This window comes from Chanos chanos, chromosome 3, assembly GCF_902362185.1.
Source record: "Chanos chanos chromosome 3, fChaCha1.1, whole genome shotgun sequence".
NCBI lineage: Eukaryota > Metazoa > Chordata > Actinopteri > Gonorynchiformes > Chanidae > Chanos > Chanos chanos.
The window spans coordinates 31,149,402-31,166,889 of record NC_044497.1 but is presented as its reverse complement, the minus strand read 5'-3'; the positions used below and the strand labels follow the sequence as shown (position 1 = coordinate 31,166,889).

The following is a 17,488-nucleotide window of genomic DNA, read 5'->3' as shown; positions in this document are numbered from 1 at the left end:
ACTGTTGGTTTATTTGAAGTGTTGGTTTTAATCGGTGTTATAGCCTTTCTTAGTGACATAATTCCAGTGCGGAGCTGCAGCAGCTGTTATGGGGCGTGCTGCTCTTTAGCTGATTCAGGAACAGCAGTTAAATTTGGTAGAAGAAAGAGCGCCATCGTGATCAGTTTCATTTCAGTTTGAGGTCGTTAAATTACACCTGCTAGATGACAAGAGATGGGAAAAGAGAATTGTAGACAGACAAAGAAAGCTGCTTGGGGCTGAAAGTGAGTGTTTGTTTGTTTGTTGTTGGGGTTTGGGGGGGGGGGGGGGGGGGGGGGGGCTTCAGAAACAGCCTGTGAGAGAAGTGTTGCGGTGAAGCAGTCCAGAGTCGTGACCGTGTGTCAGGGACTGGTGTTGGAGCAAGGTGAGGCTAGGGCAAATCCTACAGTGAGACCAGTCGGCTCCCACCCTCAGGCCCTGTAATTTTCAGAGCAAGATGGCCAAGATGATAGAAGTGATCTCGGTCCAACCTTGGAGCAGATGTTTGCCCTGGTACGATCTGTACGAACGTCAAATTGAATTCATGGCAGCGTTGTCATCCCTACGGCCAGAGACCCCCACCCCCCGAGAAGCGTGCGTGTGATTAGATGCAACTCAGGGTTGGGCGCTAATTAAAATGGCTAAAAAACTCCGAGGCCTGCTCAGTTGGCAGCAGCTGTCTTTGGTTGACAGAATAGCTTACTTGTTTTGGTAAATGATGATGATGTTGTTTATGGAAACACTGCAAATGTCATTAGTCGGGGGATCTTCGACCATTTTCATGCTTTTTGAACCGGGTCCAGTGGGCTACGGCCAAATGTGCTTGTTTTTTTGGGAGTTTTTTTTGTGAAACTCTGGAAGAGCTCGTACATAAACCGCAGAGCCGATAGCCCCTGATCGAAAACTGCCCCACAGCCTCCGTTTCTTTTGTGTTTTACATTAGTTATACGGACAAAGCTGAGGCCGCACAAGTTGATCTTTTGGATTAGAGCGATCGACCCCTCGACGTAAGCGCTCTCTGTTACAGTGCATTTGCTTCCACTGGCAGAAGCGCTTACAACAGGGAAACACGACTGCTGATTCTTGTGCTTGTGCATCTTTGACCTGTGAAAGAAGAGCTTATTCATTCTTTTTCCAACAGAGAGCCGCCGCACAGCAGGGATCTGCTGTCTATTTAACATCCTTTCACTCGCTGCTTTACCAGCCAAGGCCATTGTAGCATTCATTTTTCCCTTTGCCTCTCTATCCTTTAGCCACAGACTGTGTCTGAACTGGACCAAGTAAAGGAAAAGAGGTGTGATGCAAGGTTGTGATCTGTTGACCTTGGAACAAGGTTAAAGTAATGCATACTCAAAATGCACTTGCGTAGCGTTTTTTTTTTTTTTTTTTTTTTAAGGCCGATTACAAGGTGGCATTAAACTTGTGTTTACTGTCAATAAGCACTTGCTGACAGAGTTTGTCCTCTAACATCTCTTTGATCTCATATAATTTGTTTAGTTTTTCTCTCTAAAAATCTTGTGTCACCGGTACCAACAGAATTGTTTTTAATATGTTATAAAGTGAAGAGTATCATTTCTATGCGGTTAATATGTTTTATATTTTGAACAGTTTAATTGTAGATTTTCTCACTGCACAAATCAGAGAAGCACAGTGCCACCTAATGACCTGGAGGCCATTTGATATAGCCAGTGCTGCACTGTAAAATTAAATTATTAAAAAAAAAAAGAACTATGGCTGGATCAGTGGTTTTATTTGCAGTTTTGCGATTATATTTTTTAAGATGAAAGTACTTCTCATTGAATTTATTAAGAATGGGCTTTGGAGAGGGATGCTAGTCCATTTTTGACTTGAGTGTTAAGTTCGTCAGGTCACTAAACGTTCGATGTGGCAGAGATACGTGGAAAGTTCTCTCAGTCCAGTCTGTCGCTGGAATCCCATTCTGCCTTTCCTCCCACCTTCCACATATCCACCAGCGTTGACTATAAGCAGACACCCACTTCCCTGTGACAGACTAACATGCACACAGTTCACATTCAAGTAATTAATGTTTACAAGCACTGTTCAACCGTTTGCACCACATGTTCACGTGGCCTTTCAGAGTTTTACGTTCCACTGAACAGAACGTTAACACGTAGACACCCCCCCCCCCCCCCAGTTTGATTGTTCACTGTTATATGCCATTTTCTCTCTCTCTTTTTTTTTTTCTTCCTCACTGCCTCCATTTTTTCTCCTCTCTCTGTCCTCCCCCTTAAATTCTCTCCTGTCCTCCTGTATTTGCCAGCTATAGCCTGAACTGTTTGGCTCCCTGTCAAAGCAGGGGCCTTTTGTGGCTTCATCACAAATCTGCCAGGAAAAACAGAAACCATCTGTTCAAGCCCAGGCCTGAGCGTGGATGAGAGTGTAAATACAGGAGTTTAGCCTTCACACCGGTCCTGTGTGGCCACAATCTTGTGCTTACAATCACACACAGAGGAGAAGAGTGTCCAAGAAAGCATTTAATTCTACACCGCAGCTTAAGCTAAACACCAGGATCTATATCCAGTGGAGAAGACCGCATTCTCTCTCTCTCTCTCTCTCTCTCTCTCTCTCTCTCTCTCACACACACACACACATACACACACACAACTGTGCAGACACCCACCCGGCTGTGCATTGACAGAGTTTCCTAAGGCAAGAAGAGGGTGGAAAAAAAAAAACAGTGTAGTGATAGAAGGTAAGCCTCTTCCTTGTCGGCTAATCCACCCCCTAGAAATATCCAGCAGATGGAAGCATTCTGAAATGTCTCATAATTCCAAGCTTATGTTGTCAGTTGCACACACTCTGTAGCACACACTGCTCTGTGTTCCTCTCAGCTTAAAGGAGATATGGAGGAAATGCTACAAACACCCCCCCCCCGTTAATCATGTTTTAAGTTTAGAGGACTGTGGCTAAAATCAAAAATGAGTTTGTCTGTTTTTTTTATCAGCATTTTACTATAGGGTTGATAGAGTTTGATAGTTGCGGTTAGTTTTAATTTTTTTTTTTTTTTAAGGAGGAGGAAAAATCAACAGCAAAACAAACATTTTATCCTCCAGAGCACACAGGAAAAGATAGCATGAGAAAGTTTGACAGTTTGATTCTTGTGAAAGTTTCAGAGGAAGAGATCTCAGTTTGGCTTCAGACAAACCCATCTTGACACGCAGACAGGTCGGCTTCGTAATTCATAGTGTCAATCTGTCTCGTTGACGCTAACTCACGATGTGAACCCATCTACAAAGAGCTCCCAGTCAACAGGAACTCAGGGGAGGCATTTCCTCCCTCAGGTGTCATCTTTTATTTTACCTCACTGCAGTACGCTTCCATATAAAAGACTGATAGCCTCTCGTTTGTTCATCTTCCATTTCTGTGCAATAGCGAAGAGAGAGGTGTTTTATTTTTATCTACATTACCAGGGCGAAGTCAGTTGAAATGAATGGACATTGAGAGAGAGGTGGGGGGAGGGAGAAAGCCAAGGAATACTGCGGCTTAGCACAACCCCTCCACGCTTCCACTCCAATCATATTTTCCTCTTCCCATCTCCTCTCCGAGGCATGAAAGGAGGATTTTTCTATAGGTCTCCATCGGGTAGTCATCACCCACAGAAACTTGTCATCATCACAGATGATCCCCCCCACCCCCCCCAAAACACATTTCATCTGCTATTTTTTTTGCCCTCGTCCACACTCTCGCTCCTGTCACCCTTTTAGATTGTATTAAACGTGATGTTTAAAGCTAGTGGACTAAATTATTTTTGAATGACTGTGTAACAATTTCTATTTTACCATCACATTGTCCATGTGTTAGTCTTAGCAGTACTGAACAGTTTTTATTCTCTCTTTTGCGAGAGTGAGTGTTTTAGAGCTGTTAAATAGCCTGTTTTAGGGCTAAACTGACCTTTCCTCGTCTCCCACCGAATGAAGTCTGGGCTTCATGGTATTGGACCCATAGTGAATGGAGGGCAGAAAAAAAAAGAGGGGGGGGGGCGGGGAGGTATGGTGCTGTGAACAGTCATTAGGCTGTGAAGAAAGCCAGCACTCTGTCCCTCTCAACAGTTCTGATCTGCACATTTCAATTAGATTTCACATCAGGAAGCCTGCCATCCCTCGTCCTGCACCTGCGCCCTGCCTGGCCCCGCCAAAACCCTGCTCTCTGACACACACACACACGCGCGCGCGCTCGCTCACGCCTCTCCACAAACCCTACGCCATTATATCCCCCCCCACGTCATATTAGATATGAGTGTGTATAAAAATCCTTGAGGGAGTTGAAGTAATCTGTTGTTTTAAGGGTGGTTTTTGGGGGAAGCTGGCTTTCGCTGGTATTTTCATGGAGAAAGTGGAAGCGGTTCAGCTGTTGTTGCTGTATCATGAGCTGAATGTGATGTTGCTTTATTTCAAAAAAAGACAAAAAAAACAGAAAGAAAGAAGGAAAAAGAAAACGAAAAATGTTGTAAGACGGTGTCATTCGAAACTTAAGCAAGTTGATTTGTTGCACTTGTGTTTCTCATTTAGCTAACACCAAAACCACCCAGGGGTAATTGATGTAATTGTGATAATTGATATTTCTGCAGTTCTTGACGGCCAGGGCGCTCAAAGGGAGAGCTGTGTTCTCCTTGGTTCTACTGCTGATGTGTTCTTAGTGAGCAGTGAGTCACACACATGTGGTAACTATTCCATAATCCAGATGTGCTTTCAGAGCAAGTCTCTGGTGTGGAGCAGTACAAGTGTGTTTTGATAAAGCCAAAGAAAAGGCCCTGCTGCAGCTCAGCTATTACAGCACCACACCTTTATTGCATTGTCATTTATCTCAGACCGTCAAAGCTTTGCGCTAGTTTTCCACCGTTCGTTTCACATTTTCATTGTAATTTAAAAAAGGTGCATGATTTTAGAGTCTGTTTTGAATTTTTTTTTTTTTTCTTCTTTTTTTCCATTTAGCAAGAGGGGTAGAAAAGAGGATTTGAGTTTAATATACTTAGTGTTGAGCTGTGTTTGAGGATTCAGTGTGCCATTTGATGAGGCAGTATCGTGTTATACCTTTATGACTGGATGTTAAAGAGACTGCCAAAGCCTTTAAGAAGCACAAGCCACGTGACTGTGGCTCTTGTGTTTACCCAGGACAAACACTGTCACAAGCTGGCCGAGCACTGCAAAGCAAAGCTGCGCTCTGTTCTTCTCTCGCCCGATAAAACGCCTTCTCCCTCCGTCAGCTCGCTTCTGGAGGTATTCGGTTTCACAAAAAAAAAAAGAGAGAGGGAGGGAGGGGGGAAAACATTCAGCATTTTGGTGTGAGAGGCAACTGAAAACAAAATTTATTATACTCAGTGTATAAATATATAACTGTTTTTGTATAATAAAAATGAGGGAGGTTTTTGTTACATTGCATATTTGCTTTGCTCTGTGATTTAAATTCTGTTTTCAATAGACACTGATTAAAACATTAAAATGAATGTTATAATCAAAAGATATTTTTCCCTTCATATTTGATCGCTCTCTGCCAAGAGTACTACAAAGCGTTTGCCGCAAAGCTGTTAACATTTTGAAGAGAGCAACGTTTTAATGACCAATTTATGTCAAGTAGCACAGCTGAAGCGGACAGGGAAAGCAATCAATACGCATTAAAGACACCAAGCCTCGTTCACCCTGAGTTTAACAGACCTTGTCAACCCCACCCCAATCAGTCCCAAAAGCCCCACAACATCACAGAGTGGACAGAGCTGCGCCCTTGATGGACAGTGGACTCAATTTCCTGACGTGAATATCTAGGAAAAGATAAACGGTCTAATTGGCATAAGTGGAAAATGTAAAGGTGGGGTGGGGGGGGGGGGGGGGGGGGGGGGGGGGCAGGAAAGCTACACGATTGTTTGTTTGTTTTTTTCCACCAGAAACTAATTTGATGGCATGTGTATTATTTGGAGTGTGGGAGGGAGATGGTGTTAAATTTGTGCGAGCTGCCTCAGCAAAGCGTCTTCTGATCCATGATTGCATGTGTTAATGTTTCAGTAGGGTATTGATTTCCTGGCTGGCTTTTGTGCACTGGATTTATACGCCCTGCTCCCTGGCAAGCGCACCCTCTGAATGTTTGATTAAAGTTCAATTGACTCTTCCAGCGAAGGGGCTCGGAGCCATTTCACTCCCTATTTGTAGCGCCAAAGCTCTCCCCGACATGTTCTTTTGTTCCCATTCAAGCGCCTGCCACCCAGGCAGCCACCAATGTACTGATCCTAATACCCCAGCATTCAGTCAGCTTCACGGCCTAATCCTGGGACAGACACGGCCGCAGCACAACAAGCTGGCCTACACGCAAAACCTGGCATGGACTCTCTGTCCAGTTCCTTACTCCAACACACACACACGCGTACACATGCACACGCACGATCTAGAGGCAGGCGATCCCTCACCAGCGAGCTGATTCATCACTCTTTCTGTTCTTATTATTTTTGTTTGTTTGTTTAAAAATGTATGATTGGTGTTTTTACAACATGGTGGATTTATCATTTTAGTTTTTTTGTTTGCACAAAGGCCAAAGATGTTCTTTTGCCTTTTGCGCGTGTTTTTGTGATTATCGTTGTTTTGCCCTGTTTTTATGCATTTAATCTTACGACACAATGTACGCAACAAAGACTTGGAGTATTTCATCAGATAAGAGGAGAAATTTGTCATGTTCTGAAGAATGCGCTGTTGTTTTAATTATAATAATAATACGCCATGGTGAATTAAGTCTTTTGTTGACTTAAACTGTTAGGCAATAGCACTAACACTTGACATGTTATTTTACTTGCAAGGCTTGACATTTCATTTTACGTGCAAGGCTTAAAATGTTTGTCAACACCCGGAAATCATTGGATTTGTTTTAGTGGTGTTGTTTGATTGTTGTTGTTGTTGTTGTTGTTGCTGTTGTTGTTTTCTCCTTTTGAGCACCCTTGGCTGATGTGCACATTTCTTTCTGCCACCCAGGGAGAGTTGATTACGTTTTACTATTACTGGAAGAAGACTCCAGAGGCTGCTAGCTCCCGAGCCCATCGTCGCCATCGTAGACAACCAGTCTTCCGTCGAATCAAGACCCGCACTGCTTCCACGCCCGTCAACACTCCCTCCCGCCCCCCTTCCAGCGAGTTCCGTAAGTGCACTCTACGCTCCCTGTAGAGACTTAAAAAAAAAAACAGGGTCTGTCACAAGCAGACATGGTATCTAAACCTCCCAGCACTAACATGGCATTTCAGACCACCAAGGTACTGTTATTCTCAAACATAAACACTAAAAACCTCTGATCCGAGAGAAAGCAGAACCGGGAGAAGGCTAATTACATGTGCTATGCTTATCTGCTTCAACACAGCTGATAATGTCCTAATTCATCTCACTGCTTTGTTATTAAAAAAAAAACCCAAAGAAAGACGTAGATGTTATCGTAGGTGTCGCAATCGTTTTAACCCACTTTTGCTGATTCTCTCTCCTTGACAGTGGACTTAAGCTCGGCCAGTGAAGATGACTTTGACAGTGAGGACAGTGAGCAGGAGCTGAAGGGATACGCCTGTCGACACTGTTTCACCACCAGTAAGACATCAGTTCACATTTTTATACTTGATCCTGACCAACGCTTAAGCAGTAATGTTAAATATTGTACAGTATCAGTATTTCACCTCACATTAAATGTCACTGAAATGCATAATTACTAACATATCTTTAAATCAAATCATTGCCATGTCACAGTTTTTTTTTTTCATCCTGTCAACATGGTTCTCTGAATGTAAATGTTTAAATTTACACTACAAGGGAAGAAAAAAAAAAGTGTTTGAACGAACAGCTGGGTAATGCAGCCAGCTAATTTAAATGTGTACTCGCATCATAATAGTATCAGTGAAACATTAGCTTGTCTTCAGGAGCACTAGCAAAGCCCAGCGCCCAGTTGCCAGGCTTTGTGGCGTTATGCCATAATAGTAATGGCAGGAGACAGGTGGAGACCAAACAACTGCCCTAACATTGCAGGACCTTCAGAACAATAATGATCCCCTCAGCAGGGCAGGAGATGGCTGACTGTGTGAAGGAACTGTGTTGTTCACTGAGTCCCTCTTTTGGCAGATGGACATCAGAAGATGGCATTTGCTAATTTGATCAAACCTGACACTTACTCATTTGTTCTTTGCCTCATTAAACCTCCTGACTTGTTGGACGCAGTTGGTCCTCATATTGGTTTCCCATCTGGTACAGGCTTTCATTGCCGCCTCTTAAGTGTGCCTCAGCTCGGAGAAGCGCGAGACGTTTGACGTCCGCGACTCCGTCGCTGCCTCCGCCGCTCGTAACTGTAGAGAAATGAGTCGGGAGGGGAGGGGAGGTTTCCAGTCGGCTTCCTTCGGCGCGGCCGCTTTTGTCCTTGTGTGAGCCAGAACTCATCTGGAGCTGTAAATGTGTTTGTAGCCTCTAAGGACTGGCACCACGGGGGCCGCGAGAACATCCTGCTGTGCACTGACTGCCGGATTCACTTTAAGAAGTACGGCGAGCTGCCGCCCATCGAGAAACCGGTGGACCCTCCGCCGTTTATGTTCAAACCTGTCAAAGAGGAAGAGGATGGACTCAGCGGGAAGCATAGCATGAGGACCCGACGGAATCGCGGCTCGGTAAGCCCTCTCCGACTGTCTCCGCACGTTTAATGGTCTGTAATTGCCAAAGGCTTTGATCAGTCAGTTTTATTAGTTGGTGTAGGTCCCATTGCTCCCACTGTAGACTCACCACTGCATGTGTAGCCTGTATTAGTATGGTGTCAACATTTTTCCATGGAGCCATTTGTGAATTTTCGCTGTTATCTCCCCATTTGGTTCAGATGTCGACGCTACGAAGTGGTCGTAAGAAGCAGACAGCCAGCCCAGATGGCAGAGCCTCGCCGACCAATGAGGACCTGCGGTCCAGCGGTCGCACCTCCCCCAGTGCTGCCAGCACATCCAGTACTGACAGCAAGACTGACACTATGAAGAAACCCAGCAAGGTTAGTGTGTATGCCGCACATACTAAAACACTGAACACTGAGCTACTCATATTAAACACTGAGCTACTCATATTAAACACTGAGCTACTCATATTAAACACTGATCACTGAGCTACTCATATTAAACACTGATCACTGAGCTACTCATATTAAACACTGATCACTGAGCTGCACATTGTAAACACTGAACACTGAGCTACTCATATTAACTGAACACTGAGCTGCTCATATTGAACACTGATCACTGAGCTACTCATATTAAACACTGAACACTGAGGGGGAGGCTTCCTAAAGGATGGAGACTCTTAAAAATGCCATTCAACCTGCCTTTCAGTACTTAGCAGAGGAGCTTAAGTTAAATTATTTTCTTAATTATGATTACGTACTTTTATAGCATGGGCCTGTGAGTAGGAGTGACATTAATATTGTTTTGTTATATCAGAAGATTAAAGAGGAGGCTCCATCACCCATGAAGAGTGCCAAACGTCAAAGAGAGAAAGCAGCCTCAGACACAGATGAGCCTGAAAGAGCCAGTGCTAAGAAATCAAAGACTCAGGTGAGCGTCATTAACTACGGTCATCAGTTCTCTGTCTGCACCCAGTTTTTACTGCGCTCTACCAGTATTCTCATCTCCCTGTTAGTTCACATTGCATAGTACACCAAAACTGCACAGACATGCCACAGTATCCACTGTAAAAGGTCCTGTCATCTCCAGAGCATGTCATTAGAGCTCTCGCTGCCTCAGGGCCATGACTGGAGGTGCATTTACTCAGTTTTGTTTGTGCTATCTTGCGATAAGGGTGTGTGTTCTCTTGGCGGAGATAAATGCCCTGGAATGGGTTCTGGTATTTTGTTTAGTTTATTAGTCTTCCTAATCCCTGTTGTGCTGCTGGACATCCCTTAATGAACAGGGGGCTGGAGACCAGGTCACCGACCTCACTCTCTCCTTTCTCCCTCAGGAGCTGAGTCGGCCTGACTCGCCCTCGGAGTGCGAGGGTGAGGGTGAAGGTGAGAGCTCGGACGGTCGCAGCGTGAATGACGAGGGCAGCAGCGACCCCAAGGACATTGACCAGGACAACCGCAGCTCGTCCCCCAGCATCCCCAGCCCGCGGGACAACGAGAGCGACTCGGACTCGTCCGCTCAGCAGCAGGTCCTTCAGGGCCAGCACCCTCCAGTTATTCAGTGCCAGACAGGGGCTTTGCCCCAGACCTCCACCACAACCTCCACCCCTGCCACGTCAGGAGCACCGTCTCTGTCGTCCCAAGTGTCTCCTTCTGTCCCGCCCACCTCCATGCCCCCTCAGCAGTTACCGCAGGCGGGGCCGCACTCCCTCATCCAGTCAGGAGCTTCCCTGCACCCACAAAGGCTTCCCTCACCCCATTCACCTATGCAGGGTATGCCTCAACCTCCACCTCCTTCCCAGGCAGGTGCCCAACCGCTACAGCCTCCACTCCACTGCCCTGTGCCTCCTATGGGTCACCCTGTCCAGGCAGGGCCGTCCCATCACCCTCACCCCATCCCACAACAGCCTTTCCCTCTGGCACAGTCTCAGGTTCCCCCTTCGCCCCTCTCCAGCCAATCCCAAACGTCCTCTCTGTCCCAGCAGCAGCCCCACACGCCCCCATCCCAGTCCCAGTCCTCCTCACAGAGCAGCGGGCAGCCCCCACGCGAGCAGCCCCTGCCACCGGCGCCCATGTCCATGCCCCACATCAAACCTCCACCCACCACCCCCATCCCACAGATGCCAAACCCCCAGTCGCACAAGCATCCTCCGCATCTCTCGGCCCCTCCCTTCCCAACAATGCCTTCCAACTTGCCCCCGCCGCCAGCCTTGAAACCCCTCAGTTCGCTCTCCACGCACCACCCGCCCTCCGCCCATCCGCCTCCGCTACAGCTCATGCCTCAAAGCCAACAGCTGCAGCCTCCGCCGGCTCAGCCTCCCGTGCTCACACAATCCCAAAATCTCCCTGCCTCAGGCGGCCACGCACCACCTCCGGCTCCGCCTCTTCCTCCATCCGCCTCCTCGCACGCAGCGCCCTCCCAGTCGGCCTTCCCTCCTCATCCCTTCATCCCGGGGAGCTCACCTGTTATCCCCGCTTCCTCCGCCACCCCCTCCACGGCGGGCTCCATGGCCAGCCTGCCGCCGCCGCCTTCCTCCTCCATCTCGATGCCGCTACCGGCGTCCGTCAGCACCCCTTGCCCCGGACCCTCCACTGTGCCCCCGGTCCAGATTAAAGAGGAGCCTCTGGACGAGGCAGAGGAACCCGAAAGCCCACCACCTCCTCAGAGGAGCCCCTCACCAGAGCCCACTGTCGTCAACACCCCCAGCCACGCCAGCCAGTCAGCACGGTATGTCACCCAACACCTTACTTAACCCAGATTCATACGGAGTTCTTTAAACACCCAACTCACAAAGCCCCCCCCCCCCACGTGACTCTCTTTTCATTCTGTCTTGCCGCAACTTGGTAGCGCCAATAGAAATTGATCATAAAGCGTTTCACATTAAAGCACATTTACTTCACCGACCGCTCTCTGGAATCTAAGCTTAGATTAAAGTCAATAAAGTACAAAGGTTTTGCAAATTGACATGAAATAGCCTTGGTGAAGATTAAAATTGTAATGTCTGCAGACAAAACCTCTATTATGAGCAGGGATTAGCCTTATCTTCACTTACACTGTGGCACTTGTAGTCATCAGGCCTGGCTGGAGCTGAGATTAATGACTGCATCATTAGAGTGAATGGCTCCGTCAGAATGGGAATATGTCATGTTAGGCCCACTGTGGCTCTGTCTCTAAGTGCTGCACATACTGCCTTTGAATAGCAATGAGCTGCTTAATGCACCTAGGGACAATCTCATTATGGCAGCGGCAATGAAAAGACCGATGGAGTGGCTTTAGTATAGAATAATGAGCTGACACGCCAAAGGTTATTTATTTTGGCCTAACTAATTGTATTGGTTTTTACATGGTCATAGAGGAAACAGCAGATCCACGGCCTGCTACTTTACCATTTCTCGGTTAATTCAGTCTGATTTTATTAAAGCCTGGATTTCATGTGATGAAAAGTACGTTTGGTACTGTGTTTTGGTTTTTTTTCACCCACAAATGTTTGTTTGTTAAATGAGATGAGTGCTCTGCAAAGTATGTTATATGAATCATTGTCCTATTGTTTGTTGTTTCAGTTTCTATAAACATCTGGACCGAGGCTACAATACATGTGCCAGGACAGATCTGTACTTCACTCCTCTGGCAGCGTCCAAGCTGGCGAAGAAACGGGAGGAAGCTCTGGAGAAGGCTAAGAGGGAAGCAGAGCAGAAAGCACGGGAAGAGAAAGAAAAAGAGAGGGAGCGAGAGAAAGAGAGGGAAAGGGAACGGGAAAGAGAGAAAGAGGCTGAGAGAGCCGCTGTGAGTGTTCTTCTTTTTGAATTCATTCATTTCCTGTATTTGCATCTCTACAAGCTAAAAAAATGTTTGTCCCGACAACCCCTTTTTTGAAACGAAATCTTTTCTGCGCCCTCACAGAAAGCATCCAGCTCTTCCCACGAAGGTCGAATGGGCGAGCCTCAGCTGGCGGGCTCCGCCCACATGCGGGCGTCCTTCGACCCTCCTCCCACCACCATCGCCGCCGTGCCGCCCTACATCGGCCCCGACACGCCCGCCCTGCGCACCCTCAGCGAGTACGCTCGACCCCACGTCATGTCCCCCACCAACCGCAACCACCCCTTCTTCGTCTCACTCAACCCCACCGATCCCCTGCTGGCCTACCACATGCCGGGCCTGTACAACGCCGACCCCGGCATGCGAGAGAGGGAGCTGCGAGAGCGGGAGATGCGAGAGAGGGAGATCCGCGAGAGGGAGCTGAGAGAGAGAATGAAGCCGGGCTTCGAGGTCAAGCCACCCGAACTGGACGGCCTGCACCCCTCGGCGAACCCCATGGAGCACTTTGCCAGGCACGGAGCCATCGGCCTGCCCCCCATGGCAGGTCCGCACCCCTTCGCCTCCTTCCACCCGGGTCTGAACCCGCTGGAGCGGGAACGGCTGGCGCTGGCCGGGCCTCAGCTGCGACCGGAGATGACGTACCCTGAGCGCCTGGCCGCCGAGAGGCTGCACGCGGAGAGGATGGCGTCGGTGGCCAACGATCCCATCGCCCGACTGCAGATGTTCAACGTCACACCGCACCACCACCAGCACTCGCACATCCACTCGCACCTCCACCTGCATCAACAGGATCCTCTGCACCAAGGTAAAAGAAACTCCGATATTCAGCTGTGTGTTAACTGTGGCAGCTAAGCTAACGACAGTTTACTGAGGAAAATATCAAACTTAGCAATTTGATTCAGGTTTATCACTTGGAAAGATATATGAGAAAATGTATGCAAGGAGGAAAATGGGAGTAAAAAGGATTAAAAGAGCTTCATTAATTAAAATGATTGATAATGGATATTAGTGTCAGTGTGGTGAATACTGAGTTTGTACTGTATAATATCTGTGTACCTTTATGAAAACACACTGACACACAAAAGTATGTCTGTACTGTATAATATCTGTGTACTGACACACATAAGTGTGTCTGTACTGCATAATATCTGTGTACTGACACACACAAGTGTGTCTGTACTGTATAATATCTGTGTACTGACACGCACAGGTGTGTCTGTACTGTATAATATCTGTGTACTGACACGCACAAGTGTGTCTGTACTGTATAATATCTGTGTACTGACACGCACAAGTGTGTCTGTACTGTATAATATCTGTGTACTGACACGCACAAGTGTGTCTGTACTGTATAATATCTGTGTACTGACACGCACAAGTGTGTCTGTACTGTATAATATTTGTGTACTGACACACATAAGTGTGTCTGTGCTGTATAATATCTGTATACTGACACGCTGAAGTGTGTCAGTACTGTATAATATCTGTATACTGACACGCTGAAGTGTGTCAGTACTGTATAATATCTGTGTACCTTTACAAAAACACACTGACACGCAGAAGGTGGTGGTGAATGTCTTGTGTGTCCCCCAGGTTCTGGGGCCCACCCGTTAGTTGACCCGCTGGCTGCCGGACCACATCTGGCCCGTTTCCCGTACCCGCCTGGAGCCATCCCCAACCCTCTGCTGGGACAGCCACCCCATGAACACGAGATGCTCAGACACCCTGTGTTTGGTGAGTCACGTTACCACCCTCAACACGCACTGTGTTCTCAAAACTGTTTACGGGGTTTCCTTTTCTTTGTTTCTGTTTAAATAGAAACAGGTAGGTCAGCGAGTTTTCAGTCGGCTCCTGTTTTTTGTTTTACAGGCACTCCATACCCCAGAGACCTGCCTGGAGGTTTGCCTCCGACCATGTCAGCAGCGCATCAACTGCAGGCCATGCATGCGCAGTCTGCAGAGCTGCAGCGGCTGGCCATGGAGCAGCAGTGGCTGCATGGACACCACCACATGCATGGAGGACCTCTGCCTGGGCAAGAGGACTACTACAGGTCAGTGCTCCAGCCCCTGCACAGCAAGGCACTACACAACCTGAGACAGAGTCTCACACTCACTTGGCTGCACGCCTACCCCCCCCTAACAGTTCTTCAGCTCCGTAGTGCTTCGTGTTGAAGACAGTAAGGTTATCCTTCCCATAAAAGCGTCCTCCCCGTTGTTAGTAACTTTAACACGCACTCATACGGCCTTTGGAGAAATCATCTCTTCTCTCCTGTTTGAATTATAGTGTTTGCATTCCTTGCTGATCGCGTTCTGACAAGCTTATCTTCTTGTTTTTCAGCCGGTTGAAGAAAGAGAGCGATAAGCAGCTGTGAGTGGCCGAGACAACTCACAGAGTTCAGCAGGACACAGGAAGTCGTACTAGACCAGTCACAGAGAGGAGCCCTGACACGTCCCTCAAACATTTTCACTTTGCAAAAACAAAGGAAACAGAAAGGAAGATCATCTGAAGACTTTTTTTTGTTGTTGTTGTCAGTTTTCTTTACCGTTATGAACAATTATATTTTTTCTTTTTTTGTTTTTGTTTTTTTTTTTTTTTTTTAAGAAATTGACCGTTTGGTATATAGCATAGTGACAGTGTCCACAGACTGATTGTGACTCTCCTGCATGAAAACTCCTCTAAGAAGCTTCCCCAGCGTCTTTTGTAGGTGCTAGAAAATAAATACAAGACACTTTGTCACTGTGCTTATGGAAAAGAAAAAAAAAAAGAGGAACTGAATGGTTTGGCCATTATATTGGAAAAGTGCTATCTTAAATTCAATGTTTATTTTAATACATTGTAGGAGGTTTTCATAATTTTAAGGAAAAGCTGCAGCATGGCATTTTTTTGAGTCTGTAAATAGTATATATATATATACATATAATTATTATTATTATAATTATTATTAGGTGTGGATTCTTAACCAAGTTGTTAGAGCTCCAGTATATAACAGTTGTGAGGCATCATCCCTTGTTTCAGAGGGGAGAGAGTTGGCATTATTTGAGCAGATATCGGTTTCAGAGGTGGTTACAGTCCACAAAACGAGGTTACTGGGAGAATGGTACCAGATTACAGTCTGAATGCTCTTCACTTCAAATGAGGCTTCTTTTTTTTTTGTCATTTAGACCATCACTGACATAAACACATACGCATAAACACACACACATACACACTCACAACTTGACCATCACTGACATACACACATACGCATAAACACACACACACATACGCACTCACAACTTGACCATCACTGACATACACACATACGCATAAACACACACATACGCACTCACAACTTGACCATCACTGCAGTTTTCATTTTGCTTTATATTGAAACTCAACATGTTGAGTTGAAGATTTGAGACACTTGAAGAGGAGAGCTGTGTGTTTGCTTCAGAGCGCGCACACACACCAAGCCCCTATAAAGACTACATTGCACTGAAAAACCACAAAACGCTCATACGTCATTGAACTCAAATTGGATTTAAAATGCAGTGAATTAACAATGCTTAAAATCCTGGACCTTTTTTTATATTTCTGTATGCTAAAAAAAAAAGAAAAGAAAAGAAAAAAAAAACACACCTCAGTTCCTTAATGTGTTATTTGAAAGTACTTAAAAATGGATAATGCAAAATGAATCTTGTTTTTACTGTAGTTTCGCAATGATGCTGCAGAAGACAGCTTAATAGTTATAATATAACTACGTTTTGTTTTGTTGTTTTTTTTCCTATGTGTGCTTGTACTCTTTTTTTTTTTTGTTTGTTTGTTTTTTTTTAAATACATGTCAGTGGGTGCTAATGGAAAAAGATGGCAGTTCAGCATTTCTCTCCTTCACTACTTCTGTCATGTTGCACTTCATCCCACAGGTAGCTGGGTTTCATGCTGTCATTTTAGAGATTTACTGTAATAACTCGCAGTACCATATACACTGTGATGTTAGAATGACCTGATCGTTACTTAAAGAAAGGTTAAGAGCTTGGACCAGCATGTCTGTGTGTATGTGTGTATGTGTGTGTGTGTGTGTGTGTGTGTGCGTGCATGCGTGGGTGCGTGCGCGCGTGCGCATTTGTCTCAGTGTGTATCTGTGTGTTTGCTATAGTCAAGATAAGCATTGCCACTCCAATTTTCTCTGCATTCCTGAGACTACATTTCCCATGATGCTCAGCCTCCCGCTGCCATTTGGGGCACTGACATTGTTGACTGTTACACACACAGTGGGGTTTTTGTTTTGTTTGTTTTTTGTCAGACCACTTTGGATCATTCTGACGTTCATCATGGCCACTCTGTTTCAGTGACATACACACCAACAATTCTTTTTTTAATGCCAAAAAATGTTCTTAGCCATTGCTGCATGGTGGTTTTTGGATCCCACCATTTGATATCGTCATGTTAAACAGTTCAGTTTGAGCTGATGAATATTGATATTGTTGAAAGTTGAGCAAATTTGAAAGCAGATGCAAATTTGTCTTTCTCTTAACTTAATCTGGAATTGCCATGCATCAAAATGCGATTTTGCTGGAAAAAAAAAAATCCCCAAGTCAATCAGTCACATCCCTCACTTGGACTCTACCATCTGCCTGTCTGTCTCTATGGTGTATCCAGCATTTTCCTTTGCTTTATTTGTCATTCCCTCCTATGTCCCTCTCGCGTGTCTCAAACCTTTGATGTTAAGTGTTGTCAATGGTTTAGCTTCTTGTTTCAAAGCGGCAATAGCAGAATGTACATTCTGACTGCTAAGATTTATATATACTGGTATCTTGAAGCTTATTGTATATATTAGTAGTCGCCATGGGATGACACAATGTAAACAAAAAGTAGAAATAATTAAGAAAAAATTGTGAGTCCTGTGTTCTCTCCATTTGAGTATTTTGTAATTTTTTTGAAAAATTTGTGGAATTAAAATAAAACTAAGTTACACCACAAGACAACCTGATTTCTAGTTACTATCAGTTTTTTGTTATGGTGCAGCTGAATACTCATGTTGTTAGCAGTATGGTTGAG

At 45.7% G+C, this 17,488-nt stretch overlaps 1 protein-coding gene across 2 annotated transcripts in view; it reads left to right on the top strand.

The window, feature by feature from the left end:
* Positions 1-15,052, top strand: part of rerea (arginine-glutamic acid dipeptide (RE) repeats a) — a 34,687-nt gene extending 19,635 nt beyond the window's left edge. Inside the window, exons 7-17 of one of the 2 annotated variants that reach the window (XM_030767422.1) lie at positions 6,990-7,143; positions 7,494-7,586; positions 8,448-8,647; positions 8,851-9,012; positions 9,455-9,568; positions 9,972-11,362; positions 12,196-12,418; positions 12,536-13,256; positions 14,045-14,185; positions 14,321-14,501; positions 14,789-15,052. In XM_030767422.1, coding sequence (XP_030623282.1) covers positions 6,990-7,143; positions 7,494-7,586; positions 8,448-8,647; positions 8,851-9,012; positions 9,455-9,568; positions 9,972-11,362; positions 12,196-12,418; positions 12,536-13,256; positions 14,045-14,185; positions 14,321-14,501; positions 14,789-14,822 — 3,414 coding nt within the window. In that variant the 3' untranslated portion in view covers positions 14,823-15,052. Of the gene's footprint in view, positions 1-6,989; positions 7,153-7,493; positions 7,587-8,447; positions 8,648-8,850; positions 9,013-9,454; positions 9,569-9,971; positions 11,363-12,195; positions 12,419-12,535; positions 13,257-14,014; positions 14,186-14,320; positions 14,502-14,788 lie in introns of both variants that reach the window. The other variant, XM_030767423.1, reaches the window with a different exon arrangement.
* Positions 15,053-17,488: the final 2,436 nt, after the last annotated feature.